Source organism: Nesoenas mayeri (genome assembly GCF_963082525.1).
Source record: "Nesoenas mayeri genome assembly, chromosome: 4".
NCBI lineage: Eukaryota > Metazoa > Chordata > Aves > Columbiformes > Columbidae > Nesoenas > Nesoenas mayeri.
The window spans coordinates 1,005,794-1,024,859 of NC_137540.1; the positions used below are offsets into that span (position 1 = coordinate 1,005,794).

Here is a 19,066-nt window from a genome sequence, read left to right on the forward strand (position 1 = left end):
GGCCGCAGGAGGCTGCTCCGCCGAGGCCGGGCTGCAGTCACCGCGGCCTCACGGCGGGGACGGGGATGGGGACGGGGATGGGGACGGGCCCGAGCCCGCCGCGCGCCGTCACCAGGGCAACCGCCCGCGCGCAGCCGCCGCGCGCCCCGCTCGTGGCGCGGCCGCCCCGGGGGGGCCGTGGGGAGGGAGCGGCGGCAGCGGAGGCGACCGGGAGGCGACCGGCAAACGAGCAGCTGTTTCCCAGAAGCGGAGGAAATGCGGAGGGCCGTGAGGGAGGCGGGGCCGTGCCCGGGCGGGTCCTGTCGCGACGCGCGGCGCGGAGGGGCAGCGGCAGGCGGAGGGACCGGGGGGCACTGCAGAACGGGAGCTGAGGGGAGGCCTTGTCAGCTCGAGGTGCCCAGGGGAGGGTGAGGTTGGGTCTGGGAACAATTTCTTCCCCAAAGGGCTGTGGGGCATTGAACAGGCTGCCCAGGGCAGTGCTGGAGTCATCAGCCCTGGAGGGCTGGACAGACGGACATGAGGTTCGCAGGACATGGGGCAGGTTCTTGATGATCCTGAGGGTCTCTTCTAACTAAGATTATTCTGATTCCTTGTGTGCTTGTGCATCAGCCCCTGAGTGGTGTTGATGACAATCCTGGCCAGGCAGTGATGAAATGCTTTGAAATTTGAATTATTTTAGGGTTTTTTTTTTCCTTCCCACAAAAAATGACCCGAGGCTGGAGCAGTTCTGCTGGGAGCACAGGCTGGGAGAGCTGGGCTGGGCAGCTGGAGAAGAGAAGCTCCCCAGACACCTTAGTGCGACGTTTCTGTACTTAAAAGGGGCCAATAAGAAAGATGGGGACAGACTTTTGAGCAGGGCCTGTTGTGACAGGACAAGGGGTGATGGTTTTAAACTAAAGGAAGGAGATTCAGGCTGGATACGAGGAAGAAATTGTTGTCCTGAGGGTGCTGAGAGCCTGGCCCAGGTACCCAGAGAGGGGCTGGATGAACCATCCCTGAGACATCCCAGGCCAGGCTGGACGGGGTCTGAGCACCCTGAGCTGGTGCAGATGTCCCTGTTCATGGCAGGGGGGAAATGGGGAGCTGGGAAGGGCCCCTCCAGCTCAACCTGTACTGATTCAGTGATTCCCCTGCTTGTTCAGCGTGAGAAAGGGAAGGTTTTTCCCTAGGAAACCCTTTTATCTGGATAGAAGGTTATGTGGTGGCTCGACAAGGGGGGCTGGAGGGCAAAGTGGGCAGTGCCCTGTGTCTGGGGCCACCTCAGAAGGAAGCCTTCACGTGGGACATGGTGGCAGCAGGGGGGCTGGGGAAAAGGCTGGGGTGGCTCCACAGAGCAGCGTTTTCCAAGCCCTGTGGCAGGCTATCTGTGAGCATTCCTCACTGTAACTCCTGGAGGAGGGAAGTGTGGCTTTGGTGTAAGGAGGAAGGATCAGTCTTTCTGCTCTGCAGGTACACAAGGGCTGGGAGCAGCTGTCAAGGTGAGACGTGGAGGCCAATCTTGTCCCCGCTGCTGCTGCCTGTGCTGTTGGCTCTCGGCTGCTGCCCTCAGCCTTTCTCTGCACTTGAGCCCCGGAGGTGATGAGCTGCTTGGCACAGGACTGCGATCACCATGTGCTACAGCACCTGGCAGAAAGGGGCCCTGCCTGTACCTACAGCATCTTGAAGCAAAGATAAGAAATGATAATCTGTTCATCTTTACTTTTCATGTGGCTTTTTACGGCCTTCTAATGCTCGGTGAGGTCTTAGAGATACACTAATTTACTTCTCGGGATGACAGGAAAGCTGTTTTGGTGCTTTGAAAAAGCTGTAGGTGCTACAGGAACAAAAATAGCAAAGGCAGCAAGCCCTTCTCAGGCATTAAGCATTGTAGCCATTTGTTCTTCCTAGTGAAGCAGTGTTAAGAGTTGTCTGCTGTGCGTCACAGCAGTATGTGACCTTGTCATGTCTTGCACTGAAATCTGAGGTTCAACTGGACAACAATCCTCAAAACTGTGATCTCTTCCTCATCTCAAAGAAGAGCATGAGGAGGGGGAAGAAGATAAAAGGAAGAGGGAAGAGAAAAATACATGACATTTGATGAAAAACAATAAAGTACTGGTTGTCCCTGCACGATTTTTTTCTGCCTTTGAGTTTCTTGGGTCACTGTTAATTGAATGTTCCTGTCACATTTTTGATAAGGAGATGAGTGCGGCAGGTTGAAGAAGCTGCTGCCCAGAAAATCAGCACAAGAAACACCATTCAATGTGTCCCCTATTTTATTTAATACTCTTTTCTGTGATTTATCGGTGTGAAGCACATCAAATGCGTATCTAGGTATGTTTGTATATTGGTTTTGGGAGAACCTGTCCCTCCACGGGCAGCATCGATGGTGAGGACCAGGACTAGCGTGCCAGTGATGGGAACCCTTTTACGAACCGTAAAAAATACAGAGTTTTGGGGGGGTTTCCTCCCTTTTTTACTGACAACAGGCTCCGGTTCTGCCGGGCTCTGGCTGCTCGGCCCCGCCGGTGTCCCCGGGAGCTGCAGTGCCCCGCAACGACCACCGGGTGGCGCTGCCCCCGCGCTGCCGCTCTGTGTCCGCCAGGCGGCGCCACTGCGCGGGGCGGGAGCGGGTCCCGGTGCGGGGTCTGCCCGGCGGGGGCTCTGCCGGGCCCGGGGGAGCTGGTTTCCGTCCCCCGGCAGGGCTCCCCGCGGCTGCTCCTCCGCGGAGCCGCCCGGGAACCGGCTGCCCTTGCCCACCCGCCTCCGCCCCGACACCCTCCGGTTCCCCGGGTGCTGCTGCCGCTCCCCGGGCCGATCTCCTCCTCACCCAGGGCGAGCAGACTCGGGCCCTCCGCGCGGAGCTCCCGCCGCCCGGCGACCCGGCACCGCCGGGCCCTTCCCGGGAAAAGAAGCAACTAGAGAAACAACGGCGGCTGTCAGGGGACAAAACTCGTCAGGCCCCGCCCCGCTCAGGCGCCCCGGGGAACGCCCCGCCCCCTTGGGGCAGGGGCTCGCTGGGTCCCAGCGCCCGCCCGCCCAGGCGCTGCTGCCCAGGCGTTGCTGCCCCCGCGCTCCCGCCGCATTCCCGCCCAGGACCCGCAGCGACCCCGGCACCAGCAGAGGGCACGGCTGGAGAAGAGAGGGAGAGAGCCCACGGTCATCTAATATACCCCTCCGTCCCCTGCCTGTCACTCCCTTGTCTCTCTCCCGTTATTCCCCATACACGGCGGACTCAGAGCCCTCCCTGCTGCTGCCTCGGCTTACCATAAATAACCTTTATTCCCACTTGCAAAAACAGTCTTTGCTTTGACCAAACCATCCTATGCAAACAGGAAACATAAATATTGCAGTCTGCATTGACAATAAAAAAAAAAATCCCAGAGCTCATTTCCCCACCTTCAAAACTTGAAATAGATTAAATTAGGTGTTAGGTTTAGAAAAACTTTATTGTAGTGGACAGGGTTCTATGTGTGATCCTGTGTGTCAACCTCAGCCCTTTCCCCCACACTGACCTCCTCTTGGGTAATGCCCTAAGTAATATTGATAGAGGAAGATGATTCGCACTTTGTAGAGATATTTGTACTTAATGGTAGCAGGAAATAAACCTTCTTCTTGAAAGGAGAGGATGCGTCTCGCCAGCACTGCCTTATCTAATTATTTTTCCTTATCACCATCCTCATCCATTTGTGCCTGCTTTAAAATAACCTCTGCAAAATGATTTTAAAATAACCTCCAGCAAAACCAGAGACCTGTAAGGCAAGTCAGTTCTGCTCTAAGTCATTTCAAGGCAGTTGATGCTGCAGTGACTTCATTGATTTTGTTCTTTCAAGTGTCATACACCAGAATCCGTCTGTTTATGCTAAATAAAATACAAAGAGTTCTGTCTTCTGAGGGCCAAGCTTGTGTGGTCATATTGTCCTTCTGTGATGACCAAACTGGGAGTTTTCCTTCCATCTGAAACAGAAAAAAATTAGAACAAAGAGAGATGAATCACTCCCCTATTTAGAACAGGATAAGGATTTAGTTGAATGTTCCTGTCACATTTTTGGTGAATAGATGTGTGCAGCAGGTTGAAGCAGCCCTGAAAAGCAGCACAAACCCCACTATTCCATTTAATACCCTCTTCTGTGATTTATTGGTGTGAAGCACATCAAATGCACGTCTAGATATGTTTGTACCACGTTCTCACGTGTGCTCTCGGGTTTGCGTTCCCCCGCTCCCGGTAGATGATTTACAGGAGCAGCGGCCGCTCCGCGGCAGCATGTCCTTGCTTTCTGAAGTGTCATTGACCCTGTGAATTGCATTTACATTTATGGCTTTCAACTTCACTCTCTTGTACACAAGTGGTAGAGCCCCCACAGTCCTGTTTCGCCTTCACACCTCCCCCCTGCTTTTTGTTTTTTGCTGCTTTTGGCTCCCCTCATCTCCTATTCTTTCACAAAACCAGCTCCCATCTATCACTGCCAGGGGAAAAAAAGAATACAAGCAGTAGAAGGTTTCATAAGACCTCTCGCAGAGTTTTCCTATGAATTTCCAGCTCTGAGGTTCCACTGCCACGATTCCTCAGCTTCCCTAAGTTTGAGCTGTCAGAATTGTACCTCCAAACAGCTGGAACAGCAGCAGCAAAACCCCTTCTTGCCAAGGGCCGGTAACGCAGCTTTAGTTCAGACTTTGGGAACAGCACACGAGCACCGCAGCCCGTAAGATCCTCAAAGAAGTGACCGCTAAGAAATAAAACCTGCACATTTCTCAGCACGCTTACGTGATTTCCCGGCAGAGCTGGTGCTTTCAAGGGTGCCTTTGGGACAGAGCGTTAGACATCTCCTCTTGCAGCAAGCGTGACAAGGAAACCCAGCCCTGCAAAGCAGATTTGAGCCTGTTACGGCTGGAAGCAGCACAGGGAGCAGGGAGCCAGCCCACGGTCTGCACCCACTGAGCCTCCTCAGTTTAACACACCCCTCGGCATTCGGCCCACAGGAACCACAAACCCTTCTCAGCCAGAGGGAATAAACGTGTTTCACCTCCCTGTGTGCCAACGAGTCTTTGATGTTAGAAGCCGCTTCAGTTTTAGACACGGGGATTAATGAATCGCTGTCGGTGTCTCTGCCAGCCCTGCAGAGCTCAGAACGTGCCCGCAGCCCCCAGCTCCGGATCCACGCAATATCCAGCTATGGTTATTTTCCCAAACAAAACCCACCGTTCGGCTCAAAGAGACCGTCACAATCGCAGCAACATCAAGTACCTTCTGAAGACGGCGCTTTACCTAAAATAAGCCCCGAACTTTGTGTCCTCCTTTCTGTCTTTATAAAAATAACACTCTTAAAGCTCAAGGGACCCACTTTTGATTAAAGGCGTTTTTCTGACACCCAGATCTGTTTGCAAACAGCTGCTCTTTCAGGCAGCTCTGCTGGAATTAGCATTTTTAATAGGGAAAATGTAAAGTAACCAGAGAAACAAACCAGAAATGAGCAGGATCGCAGCTGATTGCGGTGACTGCGCCGCCCTGGGGAGTCCTGCTCCCGGCCATGGGCGATGGAGGCTCTGGTGTGACCCTGCTCCTTCGGGAGCAACGTGTCTCCCTGTCCCAAGCTCCTTTCAAGCTCTCCCTGGTGAAAATAGACCGGGATTTCACTGCACCGGGGCTGCAGGCAGCTCGCCAGCTCCTCTCCCACCTCCTCCTCTATTTGATTTAATTTGGCAGGAGCCAAGCAGTCAGACCCTGAAGCTGAAGGTGCTCCCGACACCTTCCTTCCAACATGTGGGTCCCCAGGCATCCATCCCCTCTCCCATAAGACACCTATTGAATTCTGACTCCAGAATTCCATGGGTAGTCCTGGCACAGGTCCTTCCGCCACACCTGCGTCCGCCGTGCCTCCACGTTCCTGCCCAACCAGCCCCCTTTGCCCCAGCATCTTTGCTCCTCAGCCTTCCGGGATTTTTGCAGAGGGAATTCATAACCCCACGTGTTCCATTTGCTGGTAGCCTGCTAGCAACATCACCCAAGAGGGTGTCCAGAAAGCCCCAGCTGCCCTGTGTCACCGAAACCACGGCCGACCAACCTCCTGACATCCCTGAGCTCACCCAGAGAAGATAAGAGCTGCTTTCAAGGTCTTTACCCGCGTTTCTCTCTTCTCACTTGGCACCTCCCCAATTTTTGCGCATAAACCCCAGTTGTAAATACCCGGAGCTGTGTGGGTGTTGGGTCCTCGCTGACGTGCACTGGACATGACCTGGCACCCCGGGCAGGAATGGGGGTGCTGCTCCTTCTCCCCATCCACTCCGTTCCGTTGCGTTGGGGTGTCCCATGCCAGGGGGTCCCATGCCGGGGGGTCCCACGCCGGGCTCGCCGCCCGGAGCAGACACATCAGCAGGACCCATCAGGCTCCTCGTCATCCACCTCGGCTTTCTTCCTCCCTTGACTTTCCACCTACAGTGAACAGGAACACCCCAAACTTACTCCTCCCCTCCCCCTAAAAGCAGAACCAAAAGCCCTCCCCACCTTTCCCAGGCAGGTTGGGCTTTGGAACATCCAAGTTTTCCTTTTTGGAAGGAAGGAGGAGCTGGCGGGTTCATTGATTGCCTGCCCAGCAGGAATGTTTGCTCGGCAGGGCCAAGCCGCGCCTCTGCTCACTGCGACCGGCTCTCTCCCGATATCCTATCACCGGCTTTATCGGCGCATCGGCACAGCCTCCCCGCTGCGGCACTCGGCCCTTCTGGCCCCGCCGAGCGCGCGGGGCTGCGTGGGAACCCACCTCTTATTTCCAGGAATCTTAATAGCAAGTTTTAAGATACTTATTTACTTTTTTTTTGGTCTGCGCAGGAAGTCTGAGCTAAAAAAAAAGGCGTATAATTACCCTGGCACGCCTGCATTCCTGCCCCGGGCTCCGAGGGACCTGTTCTCGTCAGAGCGGATCTGAGCCCCGGAGAACGTCGCCGCAAACGTGGGCACCTGCGACCCGCAGCCATGCTGAAACAGATCCTATCGGAGATGTACATCGACCCCGAGCTGCTGGCCGAGCTCAGCGAGGAGCAGAAGCAGATCCTGTTCTTCAAGATGAGGCAGGAGCAGATCAGGCGCTGGGAGGAAAGAGAAGCGGCCGCCAACAAAGCTCCAGCCGAGAAGCCACCGCCGAGGAAAGGTGAGTGTCTGCTCTGCCTCCGGCCAGCCGGCTGCTCCTAGGGGTGCGAGATAATGTGGCCTTAGAGTCTTTTCTTCTCCCAGGAACACACCACAGTTGTATTTCCAAACGGCACGTCTGTCCTTGCTCAAATTGCCCCTTTCCCCTGGCTGGGCAGACAGGGCTTCCTTGCCCCCAGGAGATGCGTCTCATTAAGTTCCCACTAAATCTGGCCTTGGAATCTGTCTATAAATAACTCTATAAGTAACTGTCTATAAAATAACTACGGGCTTGAGTGTCTGTCCTGAGGCACTGGATCTGCAGGGAGGTCCCGTTGTGCTCCAGACCCGAGTCCCCTCGCTGGGACCCCGCGGTGTCCGGGACGTGGGGAAGGCAGCGCTCTCCTCCCGCTGTCCCACACCTCAGAGGAATTAAAGCAAGACAGAAAACAGCGGCGAGCCTCCTCCCTTGCCCTCGGACTCAGAAATGTCTCCTTCACCCACCTGGCTTCAGTACCATGGCACTAAACGGGAGGTGAAGCAGGATCCTGGCCGAGCTTTCCCCACACCCAGCTGCTTTTGGAGAGGCTCTGGCATCGGCAGCAGCCGGGAGGGGACGGCGGGGGGGACGCAGACCCCGTACGGAGCATTTGCCACAGAAGTCGCTTCTTTCCCAGGCAGCGGGAAGTCGGTGACGTGGAAACTGGGCGCCGACAACGACGTCTGGGTCTGGGTGATGGGCGAGCATCCTTCAGACAAACCCTACGCGGCCATCTGCGAAGAGATCCAGGCGGAAAGGGCGAAGTGGCTGGCGAGGGAGCGCGGCCAGGAGGGCAGGTGAGCAGGACGGGCGGGCAGGTGAGGCGGGGAAGGCGTTTCTGGAGACCCCAGCGTGCTCCATAGGGGCCGTGGTGATCGCTGTGCCAGCGGAGTCGCAGGCAGAAGGTGCGGGTGGAGGTTGGTTTCTGGGGGTGTGCACAATGCTGCAGAGACCCGAGGAAAAGGAATTGTTGCCATGAGGGTGCTGAGAGCCTGGCCCAGGTACCCAGAGAGGTGGTGGATAAACCATCCCTGAGGCATCCCAGGCCAGGCTGGACGGGGTCTGAGCACCCTGAGCTGGTGACGATGTCCCTGTCATGGCAGGGGGGCACTGGGGAGCTAGGAAGGGCCCTCCAACCCAAACTACTCTGTGATTTGCTCATCAAGCCCCCCCAGGATATCACCCCAGCACTGGACCCTCTGCCAGCCCCAGGAAATGCCAGCTCTGTTATGGCAGCAGGTGAGGCGCTGGGACGGCTCTGATTCACCTGCCCGCGCGCAGCAGGATGACAGTTACTCACCGCAACTCATCACGTTAATTATTCCGCCCTACCCGATGGGGAGATCCGACCGCTGCCAGCACACATGCCGCTTCATGCGCCTGGGGAGCACAAAGGAACGCCCTCAGCTTCCGAAATCCTCTTTCTCTTCGGTTTTAGAGAGATCGACTCTTCCATAACACGGTCGCTACAACCAGGAGTCCTGGGTGAGACGGATCTTCCTGGCAATAAAAGCAGCACCGTGGAGGAAAAGAAGGAAAAGGGGAGAAAAAACGCTGCTGCTACCACAGGGAAACCCCAGGAGCTCCCAAAGGTAGATTTTCCCCTTTTCTCCATCCCTATCGGAGACATGTGCTCTGAGATCTGTACCAGCAGATAAGTTACCTTTGATTCCTCTGCACGCTGGGCCTGGCTTGGCCGGCTCTTTGGGCTCCCCAAGATCTGCCGCAGCCCTCGAGAAAACCGCCTGCTTATTAAAAAAAAAAGATAATTTTCCCAGCATCCTCATATTTTCGCTTCCCTTTTATATTTTTTAAAAAAAATCTTTTTGGCATCTTTTAAAGTAGTTAGAAAATAGCTCAAAATAGCTCATGGCCTCGACAGCCCAGGCGGCTCCAAACGCAGTCGCTACCGTGTTTGCTTTGCTGAGCATCCTGTCGGCTTAGCGGGAGCAGCCCAGCTCAGGCAGCAGCGCTTGCGTTCAGCCTGTTGCTGCTGCCTCGGGTGAGCGTGTATTCCTTCATTACACGGCCGCTGCATATTTCAGTATAAAAAGCAGCATAACCGAAGGTTGGGTTTTGGCAAAGCGCCCCTGGTGCCAAAATACCGGAGATTTGGAGTGGCTCTGTCTCCTTTATCGAGAGCGGCTGAGTCACACGGGGCTTTTCTTAGTGCTGTTTGCTCAAGTTGAGCAACTGTGTGGGAGATTTTGTTGTTATTTCTTTCAAAGGAAACTATTAGTCACAACTAACAAAAAAAGAATAAATAAATAACCCCCCCCAAACCAAAAATCCCACCAGGAAAAACACACCCCCGTCTTCAAGTCTTGCACGTGGAAATAGAGGCTGTTTGTACACATTACGTTTGTTTTCTGACATTATATTGCTAGTAATTTCTTTTGTCGTATTATTAGTGTTTTTTCCCAGGTTTCTCAGGCTTTTGCTATTAGGAGGGATCCAGACTTAAGACCCCGCTTGCATTTCTAGGCCTGCAAAGGGTATTTTTCTCCCCTCCCTCACCATGGCGCTTCCTCCGAGCCCTGGTTCCCATTCAGCGCGAGGGACGGGGCGCTGGGCTCTGCCTGCAGCAGGGGAGGGGGCTGGGCGACCAAAACAAGCTGCTTCGCACACATCTGAAGGTCCCAGTTCCCTGGCCAAGAGAGGGGGAAGTTGGAAAGCCACGTTCGTATTAAATATTAGCCAAGCGGGTGATGGAGATAAAACACAGGGCGTCCTTGGCGAGCAGCGCAGTATGATTAACTCGTTACTCGCTGCGCCGTGGGAGGCAAGTGGGGTCCAGTGGGGAGATGGCTCCAAGACAAGGCAAACCCTTCGTCTTTTGAGGCTGGGCTGGTGACAGCTGCTCCTAGATGGGTCGGGAGTGAAGAACCTGCGCTTGGGTCACAACAACCCCATGAATGCTAGAGGCTTGGGGAAGAGCGGCTGGAGAGCTGTCAGGAGGAAAAGGATCTGGGGCCAAGGTGGCCACCAGCGTCCTGGCTCGTACCAGCACTGGTGTGGCCAGCAGGACCAGGGCAGTGACCGTCCCCGTGCTGGGACCTGGGGAGGACAAACCTCAAGTCCTGGGGTCAGTTTTGAGCCCCTCACACCAAGAAAGGCCTTGAGGTGCTGGAGCGAGTGGAGAGAAGGGAACGGAGCTGGTGAGGGGCTGGAGCACAAGTGTGATGGAGTGGCTGAGGGACCTGGGGGTTCAGCTGCAGAACAGGAGCTGAGGGGAGACCTTATCAGCTCAAGTTGCGCCAGGGGAGGTTGAGGTTGGATCTGGGGAACAATTTCTTCCCCAAAGGGCTGTGGGGCATTGGAACAGGCTGCCCAGGGCAGTGCTGGAGTCACTGTCCCTGGAGGGCTGGACAGATGGACATGAGGTTCTCAGGACATGGGGTAGTGATAGGACTGGGGTAACAGTTGGACTTGATCTTGGGGGTGTCTTCCAACCAAATGATTCCATGATTCTACGGCTGGGGCTGTCTGAGCTGCATTCATTTCTCACCGCTCTCCTCCTCCTCCCAGAGGGAAGCCAGGGATGTCCACCAGATGCTGGCCGACTGCCACCTGAGGAAGCACGGCACCCAGCAGGTCAGTGGCAACCCAGGATGTTCCTAATGGCCCGAGTGGGTTCCAGGCTTTATCCCACAGCCCCAGTCAGCCCCAGAGCCTCGTCTGACCCAAGAACCCGAGGGAATGGCAGATGTGCCAGAGAGGGTCAGTTGGACATGAGGAAAAGGTTCTTCCCCCAGAGGTGCTGAACACTGAACAGGCTCCCCAGGGAGGTGTCACGGCCCCAACCTGACAGCGTTCAAGAGGAGACTGGACAACGTCCCCAGACACACGGTGTGACCTGTGGGGTTGTCAGTGCAGGGACAGGAGTTGGACTCAATGATCTGTGGGTCCTTCCAGCTCAGGACGTTCTATGACTCTAAGAACATCCTCACCTCTTGGACTGGTCTCCTCCCGCGTTGCCTCGCTCCTCACGCATGGTGGGACAACGTGGTGACACAAAGCAGGTCAGCCTGGCAGCCAGGACATGCTCCCTGTGGTTTCTGATAGATTTGTTTTCCCTTCCTTTGTTATAACCTGCTGGAAAGAAAGAGGGTCTGTATGTTGTTGAAATCGGAGGTATTTGCAATAAATAACAACATTTTTGGTATTTTAAGACTAGCTAAAGAGCGGGGCTAAAACTAACCTGGGAGAAATCACTGCACACACCGTTTCTTTCACAGGTGAAGGAAGCAGAGAGGAGGAATTCAGCAGAAGAGCCCCCGGCCCCCCAGGAGCGGGCGCAGAGCCAGCCCGGCGCCGGGAGCCGCGCGACGCCGCACCGACCGGACGAGAACGAGCCCGAGTGGCAGGAATCCCGTAAGAGCTTCGGACGAGCTTTTCCGGGGGGATGGAGAAACCCCGGGGGGTCAAACACGGGCACTGGAACGGGATATTTGGCGGGTGGGTGATGAGCATGGCCAAAAATACAGCGCTGCGCTGTCAGAGACATCGCTGAGTCCACGCTGGCGCTAGAGCTGGGCAGGGAAATGGATGATTTTCCCTGCAGAAAACATGACCATTTGTAAACGTTTCCCATTTTCACTCTTTTCTATATTTTGCTCAAGCTGGTTTTTATTTGGAATATTATAGTTTTAAATATTAAGAACAAGACCAAGCAGCGTGAGTCTGTGTGGCGAGCCTCAGGTGCTCTATTAAAACAAGCAACAAGTAGGAACCACACAAATATAGCTCAGATAACTCATTTTAAACTAGACGCTGTTTTTTTGTGGGACTCTGCAGTAACCATTGCCCATGAGGACAAGGGTGATAGGGCAACTTCAAAACCATTTGGTTGGAGGCAAACTCCTTTTGCACGAGTGAATGTGGCCCTTTTTGGGCTTCAGAAACGAGCGGGGAGGGTTTTCCTGCTCGACACAACTCAGTTCAGTGCAGAAGGTCAGCGCAAGGCTGGGGCGAAGCTCCTCACTGCACAGCGCAGGGCGGGCTGATCAGAGACCTTGGGAAGAACAGGAAAACATGAGAAAAGAGGCTGCATGAGACAGAAGTGAGGACGCCCCCGCTTCCCCGGCAGCCAAACACGGTCCGTGCGGCACCGCCTCACGTAATTAACCCCAGTGATAGGAAGGAGAACAGCAAGAAGTACAAGCCACGCAGCAGCATCTGTCGCTGCAGCAAAATACTAATCCTTCCTAAGTATTGAAGTTTTTCCCAGCTGCTCCCCCGCTGCTCAGCAGATGGCAATGCTGGACTACCAAGTGTTTCCGCTTTCCGCCGGGGATTTTGTTTTTCTTACCGATTAAACAAAACAATTAAAATATCTGAGGTTGATTACAAAAGCAAGGGAAGAACTCGCCTAACACAGACAGACCAGGATGAGCTACTGAACGCTTGTAACCTAGAGAATCATGGCAGATTTCCAGCAAGAAACCCCCCAGCCAGGTTCCCTGCTTTCCATGACAGTCCCAGCGAGACCCCCTCCCACGCTCAAAACCCATCAGCGCTTTCACATCCCTCAGAGGATCCACTTGGGCTCACTCCAGCAGATTCACTGAGCACAAGCCCTATGGGGAGAGGCTGAGGGAGCTGGGCTTGTTTAATCTGGAGAAGAGGAGGCTCAGAGCTGAGCTCAGCACTCTCTAGAGCTACCTGAAGGGCAGTTCTAGCCAGGTGGGGATTGGGCTCTTCTCCCAGGCATCAGCAATAGGACAAGGGGCCATGGGCTGCAACTTAAATTTAGGCTGGAGATTAGAAAGCAATTCTGTGCAGAGAGAGTGGTCAGGCATTGGAATGGCTGCCCAGGGAGGTGCTGGACTCACGGGCCCTGGAGGTTTTTAAACTGAGATTGGCCATGGCACTTAGTGCCATGATCTAGTCAATGGGCTGGAGTTGGACCAAGGGTTGGACTGGATGAGCTCTGAGGGCTTTTCCAACCCAGTCCCTTCTGTGATTCTGTGTGATTCCACCCTCTCCACCCCTGCTCACAGAAAGGGCACTGCAGAAACGTGTCTGAAACCAAGAATTGGCAGCGAAACACCACCAAAAATTGTCTTTAAGTACAAAGGGACCTGGTACCCAGAAGGAACCCAGATTTTTTATACTTGATGGAATAAAAACCAGGCCCTGTTTCGCAGCAGATGCCCAGAAGCGGTGGGAGACAAGCGCACCTTTCACCCGGTGGAACGGGTTATTCCTCAGCTCCAGCGAACAGGGGATGGGCAAGGGCAGCCGAGCTGAACACCCACCTGCTTGTCGTCTCTGTTGCAGTGCGGAGGTCCAAGGCGGCGGACGAGAAGAGACGGTCCCTCGCACGGCAAGCCCGGGACGACTACCGGCGGCTGTCGCTGCAGGGCATGCACCGCAGGAAGCCGGCAGAGACCCCCCGCGCCGGCACCGCGGGGGACCGGCGCCCGCTCCTGTACCCGCCTCTCCCCCCGAAGCCTAAAATTCTACCCCCTGCCACGGCCAACGGGAGAGCGACCAGGTACGGACACCCCTGAGGAGAGGAGGGTTGGGGTGCTCCTGCTCCAGCGTGGGATGGGTGAGACTGGAAAGGTTTGTTCTCCTCCTTGCACGGAGAAAGCACCTGGCAGGGAAAAAATACAGAGCCAAGGGGTTCATGGTTTGAAACTGAAGGAGGAAGATTCAGGCTGGACATGAGGAAGGAATTGTTGCCCTGAGGGTGGTGAGAGCCTGGCCCAGGTACCCAGAGAGGTGGTGGATGAACCATCCCTGAGACACCTCAGGCCAGGCTGGATGGGCTCTGAGCACCCTGAGCTGGTGCAGATGTCCCTATCATGGCAGGGGGGAAATGGGGAGCTGGGAATGTTCCTCCAACCCAAACTCTCCTGTGATTCTATGATTCTTTCTACATCCTCTTTGTTACGTGTCCACTGAAAACCACGCACCCTTGCTGACGGCTGCACTAGCATCAACCTGTTCAGGGCTGTTCTTAACACCCCGACAGGAAGACAAGTCCTGCCAAGGACTCAGAAGCTGTCATTTGTGCTTGATGCCCAAACCATGGTCTTTTCTAACAGAAAAGAGGGAATCCAGAGGACCATCTCCAATTCCACCGAAGAAAGCATCATCAGGTGGTTCAAAGAGGAGCAATTCCCGCTCCGAGCTGGCTACCAGAAAAGCACGGACACAATAGCACCTTGGTTCCATGGTGAGTCCTGGGTGCTTCTGGCCCAGCCCAATGCGCTAGGAGTAGTTTCTCTAAAGTGGCTGTGGTGCGGACACAGGCTGGGCCAGGAGCTTCTGGAAGGTGGCTAAGTTTTCTGGCTTAATTACGTATTAACCTAGCTTAAGTTACTCTAGCATTACAGAGGACAAGCTAAATTGTTAGAACAGAGACCAGGTCCCCAAAATACTCTGTGCCACACCTGTACTGGATGCACCGTCACCCTGGTAACTGGACCACATGGCGAGAGAGATTTGGGCACATCTCATCCCCTCACCCACTCATCCTCAATGCCAGTCCCTGAGACACCCCAGGCCAGGCTGCACGGGGCTCTGAGCACCCTGAGCCGGTGACGATGTCCCTGCTCGTGGCAGGGGGAACTGGGGAGGTCCTTTCCAACCCAAACCATGCTATTCTTGTATGATTCTATGATTCTCCCTCCATACACATTCATCATCCATCATCTTTTTGTCCCATTTCTAATGGGTCATCATGATCCCATTCATCCCTTGCTGTGCAAACCCCTCAGATCCCAGACTGCAGCAAAGGAGGCGTTATCCTCTCACAACTGGGCTTTGAGAGCAGCCCACGAGGCCACGGTCTGTTACTGGCAATGGCAGTGATGTTCCTCCTGGCCACGGAACCACGCCATGGGTGGAAGTGCCATGGCTTTAGAGCAATAGAGCTTTCTTGTGAGAACCGCTCCACCCAGCCCTGCACAAGTGCTCTTTTCCCTTCAGTGGCACGTTTTGGCTTTGAACAGGTATCCTCACCTCGAAGAAAGCAGAGGAGCTGCTGAACAGAACAGCACCGGGGAGTTTTCTGGTGCGGGTCAGTGAGAAAATCAAGGGCTACGTGCTGTCCTACCGGTCCGGGGAGGGGTGCAAACACTTCCTCATCGATGCCTCCAGCGACTCCTACAGCTTCCTTGGGGTGGACCAGCTGCAGCATTCAACGCTGGCCGACCTCGTGGACTACCATAAGGTGAACATCTAGCAATGCGTTCATTAGCATTAGCATCTGTTAAATTGCCGCAGGACACTTAAAAGTAAGAAAGAATAGATTCTGTTGCTTTAAAGTAGATAACTAAACCCGTTTTAGCTACTGGCAGGTACCCAGTGTGCTGCTCCAGAGGGGTACGCCAGCCTGATGGGCACAACTCAGACAACCTAACCTATCTCAGACATCCTAAACCCCAATCACCCCCCTCAACACCTGCCACACGGGGCTCGAGTCGCTACATGCTATTTAGTAGAAGAGCTGATAAGGAGAGAGGTGACAGCGCACTCACGCAGCCCCTTTCTGTGTTCAATTGGCTCCGTGCTCGTGGGATCCTGGTGAGCTGGGCGAGCAGAAAACACAAGAGCAGCGGTGTTGCGATGGAGGGGCTGTACCCAGGGCTGTTTGAAAGCCAGCGGTTAACCACATCCTCTGCCAACAGGACGAACCCATCACCTCCTTGGGGAAGGAGCTGCTGCTTTACCCGTGCGGCCAAGAGGACCAAGAGCCGGATTACACGTCTCTCTTTGTGTGAGCGGCCCCGTCTCGCCGTGCAGCCCCGTGCCCGCGTTCACAAAGACTGAGCTTCCAAGCAGAGCTGCTGGCGTCCACCTGAAACAGCTGCCGTAAGGGCCTCTGTTACATCCTTCACAGCAAAACCGCAGGGGGACGAGCCCCGTCGGGGGCTTGTGGATCAACCAAACTGAGCCTGGCGAGCTGCAAAGCACCGGGATGCGTCGCGGAGGTCAGAAGAAGCAATTCATTGAACAGGGAGATGCTGCCTTGTATTTTCCGTGGGTTTCCGCAGATTTGCTGGGGGACTTGTGTGTTCGAGCTGCCTTTTGTTCTCGAACGCGAAGCTGTGTGCCATCTGGGAAACAGGTCAGTGTCCGCAGAACAGAGATCGCACCTTCCCCACGGCACAAAACAACCCAGAGGTGAATCGCTCTTGATAGAGTCATTTGTATGATGTGAAGCTTAATCCTGTGAAATGCTGTACCCTCGGAGCCAAGGCTGTTCAAGCCAAACATCCGAGCAAACCCTTGGTGCCTTCCAGGGAAAGGTGCTCTGTGTGAAGAGGGATTTGCATGGAAAGTGCCTTTTTTTCCCCACCCCAAGTCCTTTAACTCCCGAATATAGATCCTCGCTCTTTTAACCTGTGTTTAAATCCCACACCGGCCTTTCTGCACAGAGAGGGATTGATGTTTTGAAAGGGAGGGGGGCAGACACATGGGAACCTGTTTGAAGGACTTTAAAACATGCACAAAGCCTAAAGCAATGTAAAAAGCAGCACCTGTATCAGTATTAGGACAGTTTCCAGAAGAGCGTTTGCCAGTAAAGAACACTATTTTCCAAAATGGAGCTATATATTGCAAGTCGTGTCCTGATTACTGAGATGCATCTGATGTAAACTTTAGCACAGAACTTTTTCCTTCAAGGTTACGTTCTCCTTTAGTATCTGTTACGCTGCTCTTTACAGACATAATTCAGAATATTGGAGGGAGGCTGGATGGAGTCGCACGAATTCATCCTCACCCAGACTCCCTGAGGGTGGCGGTGCCAATCTGCTAACACATTTTTCAGAGACACAATCCCCAAACAGCACACAAGCCCCCACCTTGTTCCAGTTGTTCTCCCGATGGATCGGGGCTACTTTGAAGTCTTCAAAAATGACGTTAATCTGTGCTTTGCAGAATACAGATTAAAAGACATTGTTATAAGCATCTGGCTTTAAAATGTACAACTAGGCTGAGAGGTGGTTTCCAGCTGAGGAAGGAGGGCACGGCTGCACTCCAGTTAGAGCAGGTTTAGCCTGCTTCACATAAAGCTTTAACATCAAGTGAGACTCCAAAATAAACAACACTCCAGCAGGGCAAACGGCTTCTGGAGCCACTTGTGCACCGTATCACACGTATCAGAGAGACATGTTCAACACGATCGGCAACAACCTTGGAAGGGAGTGCTACATCATTCGTAGGAGAAAAAAATCCTTCCTTCCCCGTTTCTTTGGAAAAATATGTCCAGAATTAATGGTCACTCAGATCCGCAGTGCTAGAGAAACGCTGGCACCCGTTCCCATGTGAAGAACGTGCCACTGCTGTGGTCCTGCTGGGGACAAACCACCGTGTTCTTTGTGTACCTGTGGGCAGGTACAGACAGGACACAAAGTCTCCTTTAAAAATGTCACAGCGTTCACTTGCAGAAATAAGGCTGCAGGCTGACCTGCTATGGACACAGCAGGACTGTGCGACATGAGGGGTTTTGCCTCTGAGATCTGTAGTGGAACCGGTAGCTTCACATTCCCTTAAATTACAACTACTACACCCAGTTTCCAATGCATCTTACGCGGGACTGTAGGAAAACTCTCACCCTGGAGCAGCTCAGCTGTTCAACCAGCCATGCCTGACTCGCCCAGCACAAATGCACTATCACCATCAAAACAAAGCCATTTGTGAACAATTTACCATGAATTCCGAGAAGAAAAAGCTCTTTGGCAGACCTCCTTGTGTTATTGCTGAAGTTTCAACAGTAAGTGATGGATCTGGGGATGCTTTTGTTTTGTTTGGTTTTTTCCTCAGAGTTCTTTTTCCATCAGATCCTTTTGCATTTTTGCAGCATTTTGGGACATTTGGTGACTTGCAAGGGAAGGACAACACAGACCAACAAAAGAAACACAAGGAAACATGTGCCAAGGGAGGAGGCCCTTGGAGCAGCCCCATCTCTGCTTACCCCGGAGCGCTGCAGGCTCTCCTGCTGCCCGCTGCAGCACCACACAGCATTTGCTACTCATCCATCACTCAGATCTCGCTCATTTCTTTCCCCTGCTCTTACAAGCCAAAAACCAAATGAGAACCTGTTTTCAGACGGCCCTGAATTAAGCTGAAGCTATAAAACAAAGTGACCACAGCATGTAGATAAGCAAACGGGATTTCCAAGCCCATGCATTTTGTCGCTAGTTAATATTAAAATGATAAACAGTGGTCAGGATTTTTTTTAAAAAAAAGCTTTTTAAGAGCAGAGTCACTGCTTTCAACAGTTTCAGGCAATTGAAAACAAGTGTTGAGAAGGAGGCTAATTTTTAGAATGCACCTATAATTATGATAAGAGAACTTGCAGGGTGCAGTAATCCACCACAAAGATTTATTTCGTTAATTACAACAAGGTTGCTACGCTCTGGATTTGGTTTTGGAGGAATACTTTGGTATGAAGCCAGCAAGCTCTGGTACCTGACGTGCTGCTGCTGAATCAGCACTCGGGTGAGATGCGCTCCCTCTGGGCTCAGCGGGGCAACGCGGCTCCTCTTCCAGCACCCCGGCTGTGCACGACAATCACTGCACTCGTCTGAACCCGTTCCCATCCCCACGAACACCGACCTGCGGGGCCTTTCCCACACTCTGGAAGGCTGCACTGTTTCCCAGTAAGGCTAGAAGTACAACACCTGAAGTATGACAAAATAATCCCTAAGCAAAACCAACTTCATTTAAAAATAAATCTTGAGATACTGACGGCATCGCAAAGCAGAGACAAACCGTGATTCCTGTGCTGCAGACACGGCTCTTTGCTTTCGGTGCTCTTTCCCCAGAAAGAACAAGCATTTGTTCAACAACCTTATGGCATTTCTGCATCATCACACTTGACTGGTAGGGTCTTCTCTTCTGGAATTTTAGAAAGCACTTTTTGGGACGCCTCTTGTCTCGGAAGGAAGCGGGAACACCCGTTAGCGCAG

The 19,066-nt window shown here is 53.6% G+C and overlaps 1 protein-coding gene across 1 annotated transcript; it reads left to right on the forward strand.

Moving 5' to 3' along the window:
- Positions 1-6,946: 6,946 nt before the first annotated feature.
- SH2D4A (SH2 domain containing 4A) lies at positions 6,947-15,874 on the forward strand (the record flags this gene model as incomplete). The annotated part of the gene is made up of 9 exons (XM_080343326.1): positions 6,947-7,121; positions 7,777-7,936; positions 8,578-8,731; positions 10,668-10,733; positions 11,378-11,513; positions 13,422-13,638; positions 14,195-14,325; positions 15,104-15,324; positions 15,782-15,874. 9 exons carry the CDS (start codon positions 6,947-6,949, stop codon positions 15,872-15,874), a joined length of 1,353 nt encoding a protein of 450 aa, XP_080199452.1.
- Positions 15,875-19,066: the final 3,192 nt, after the last annotated feature.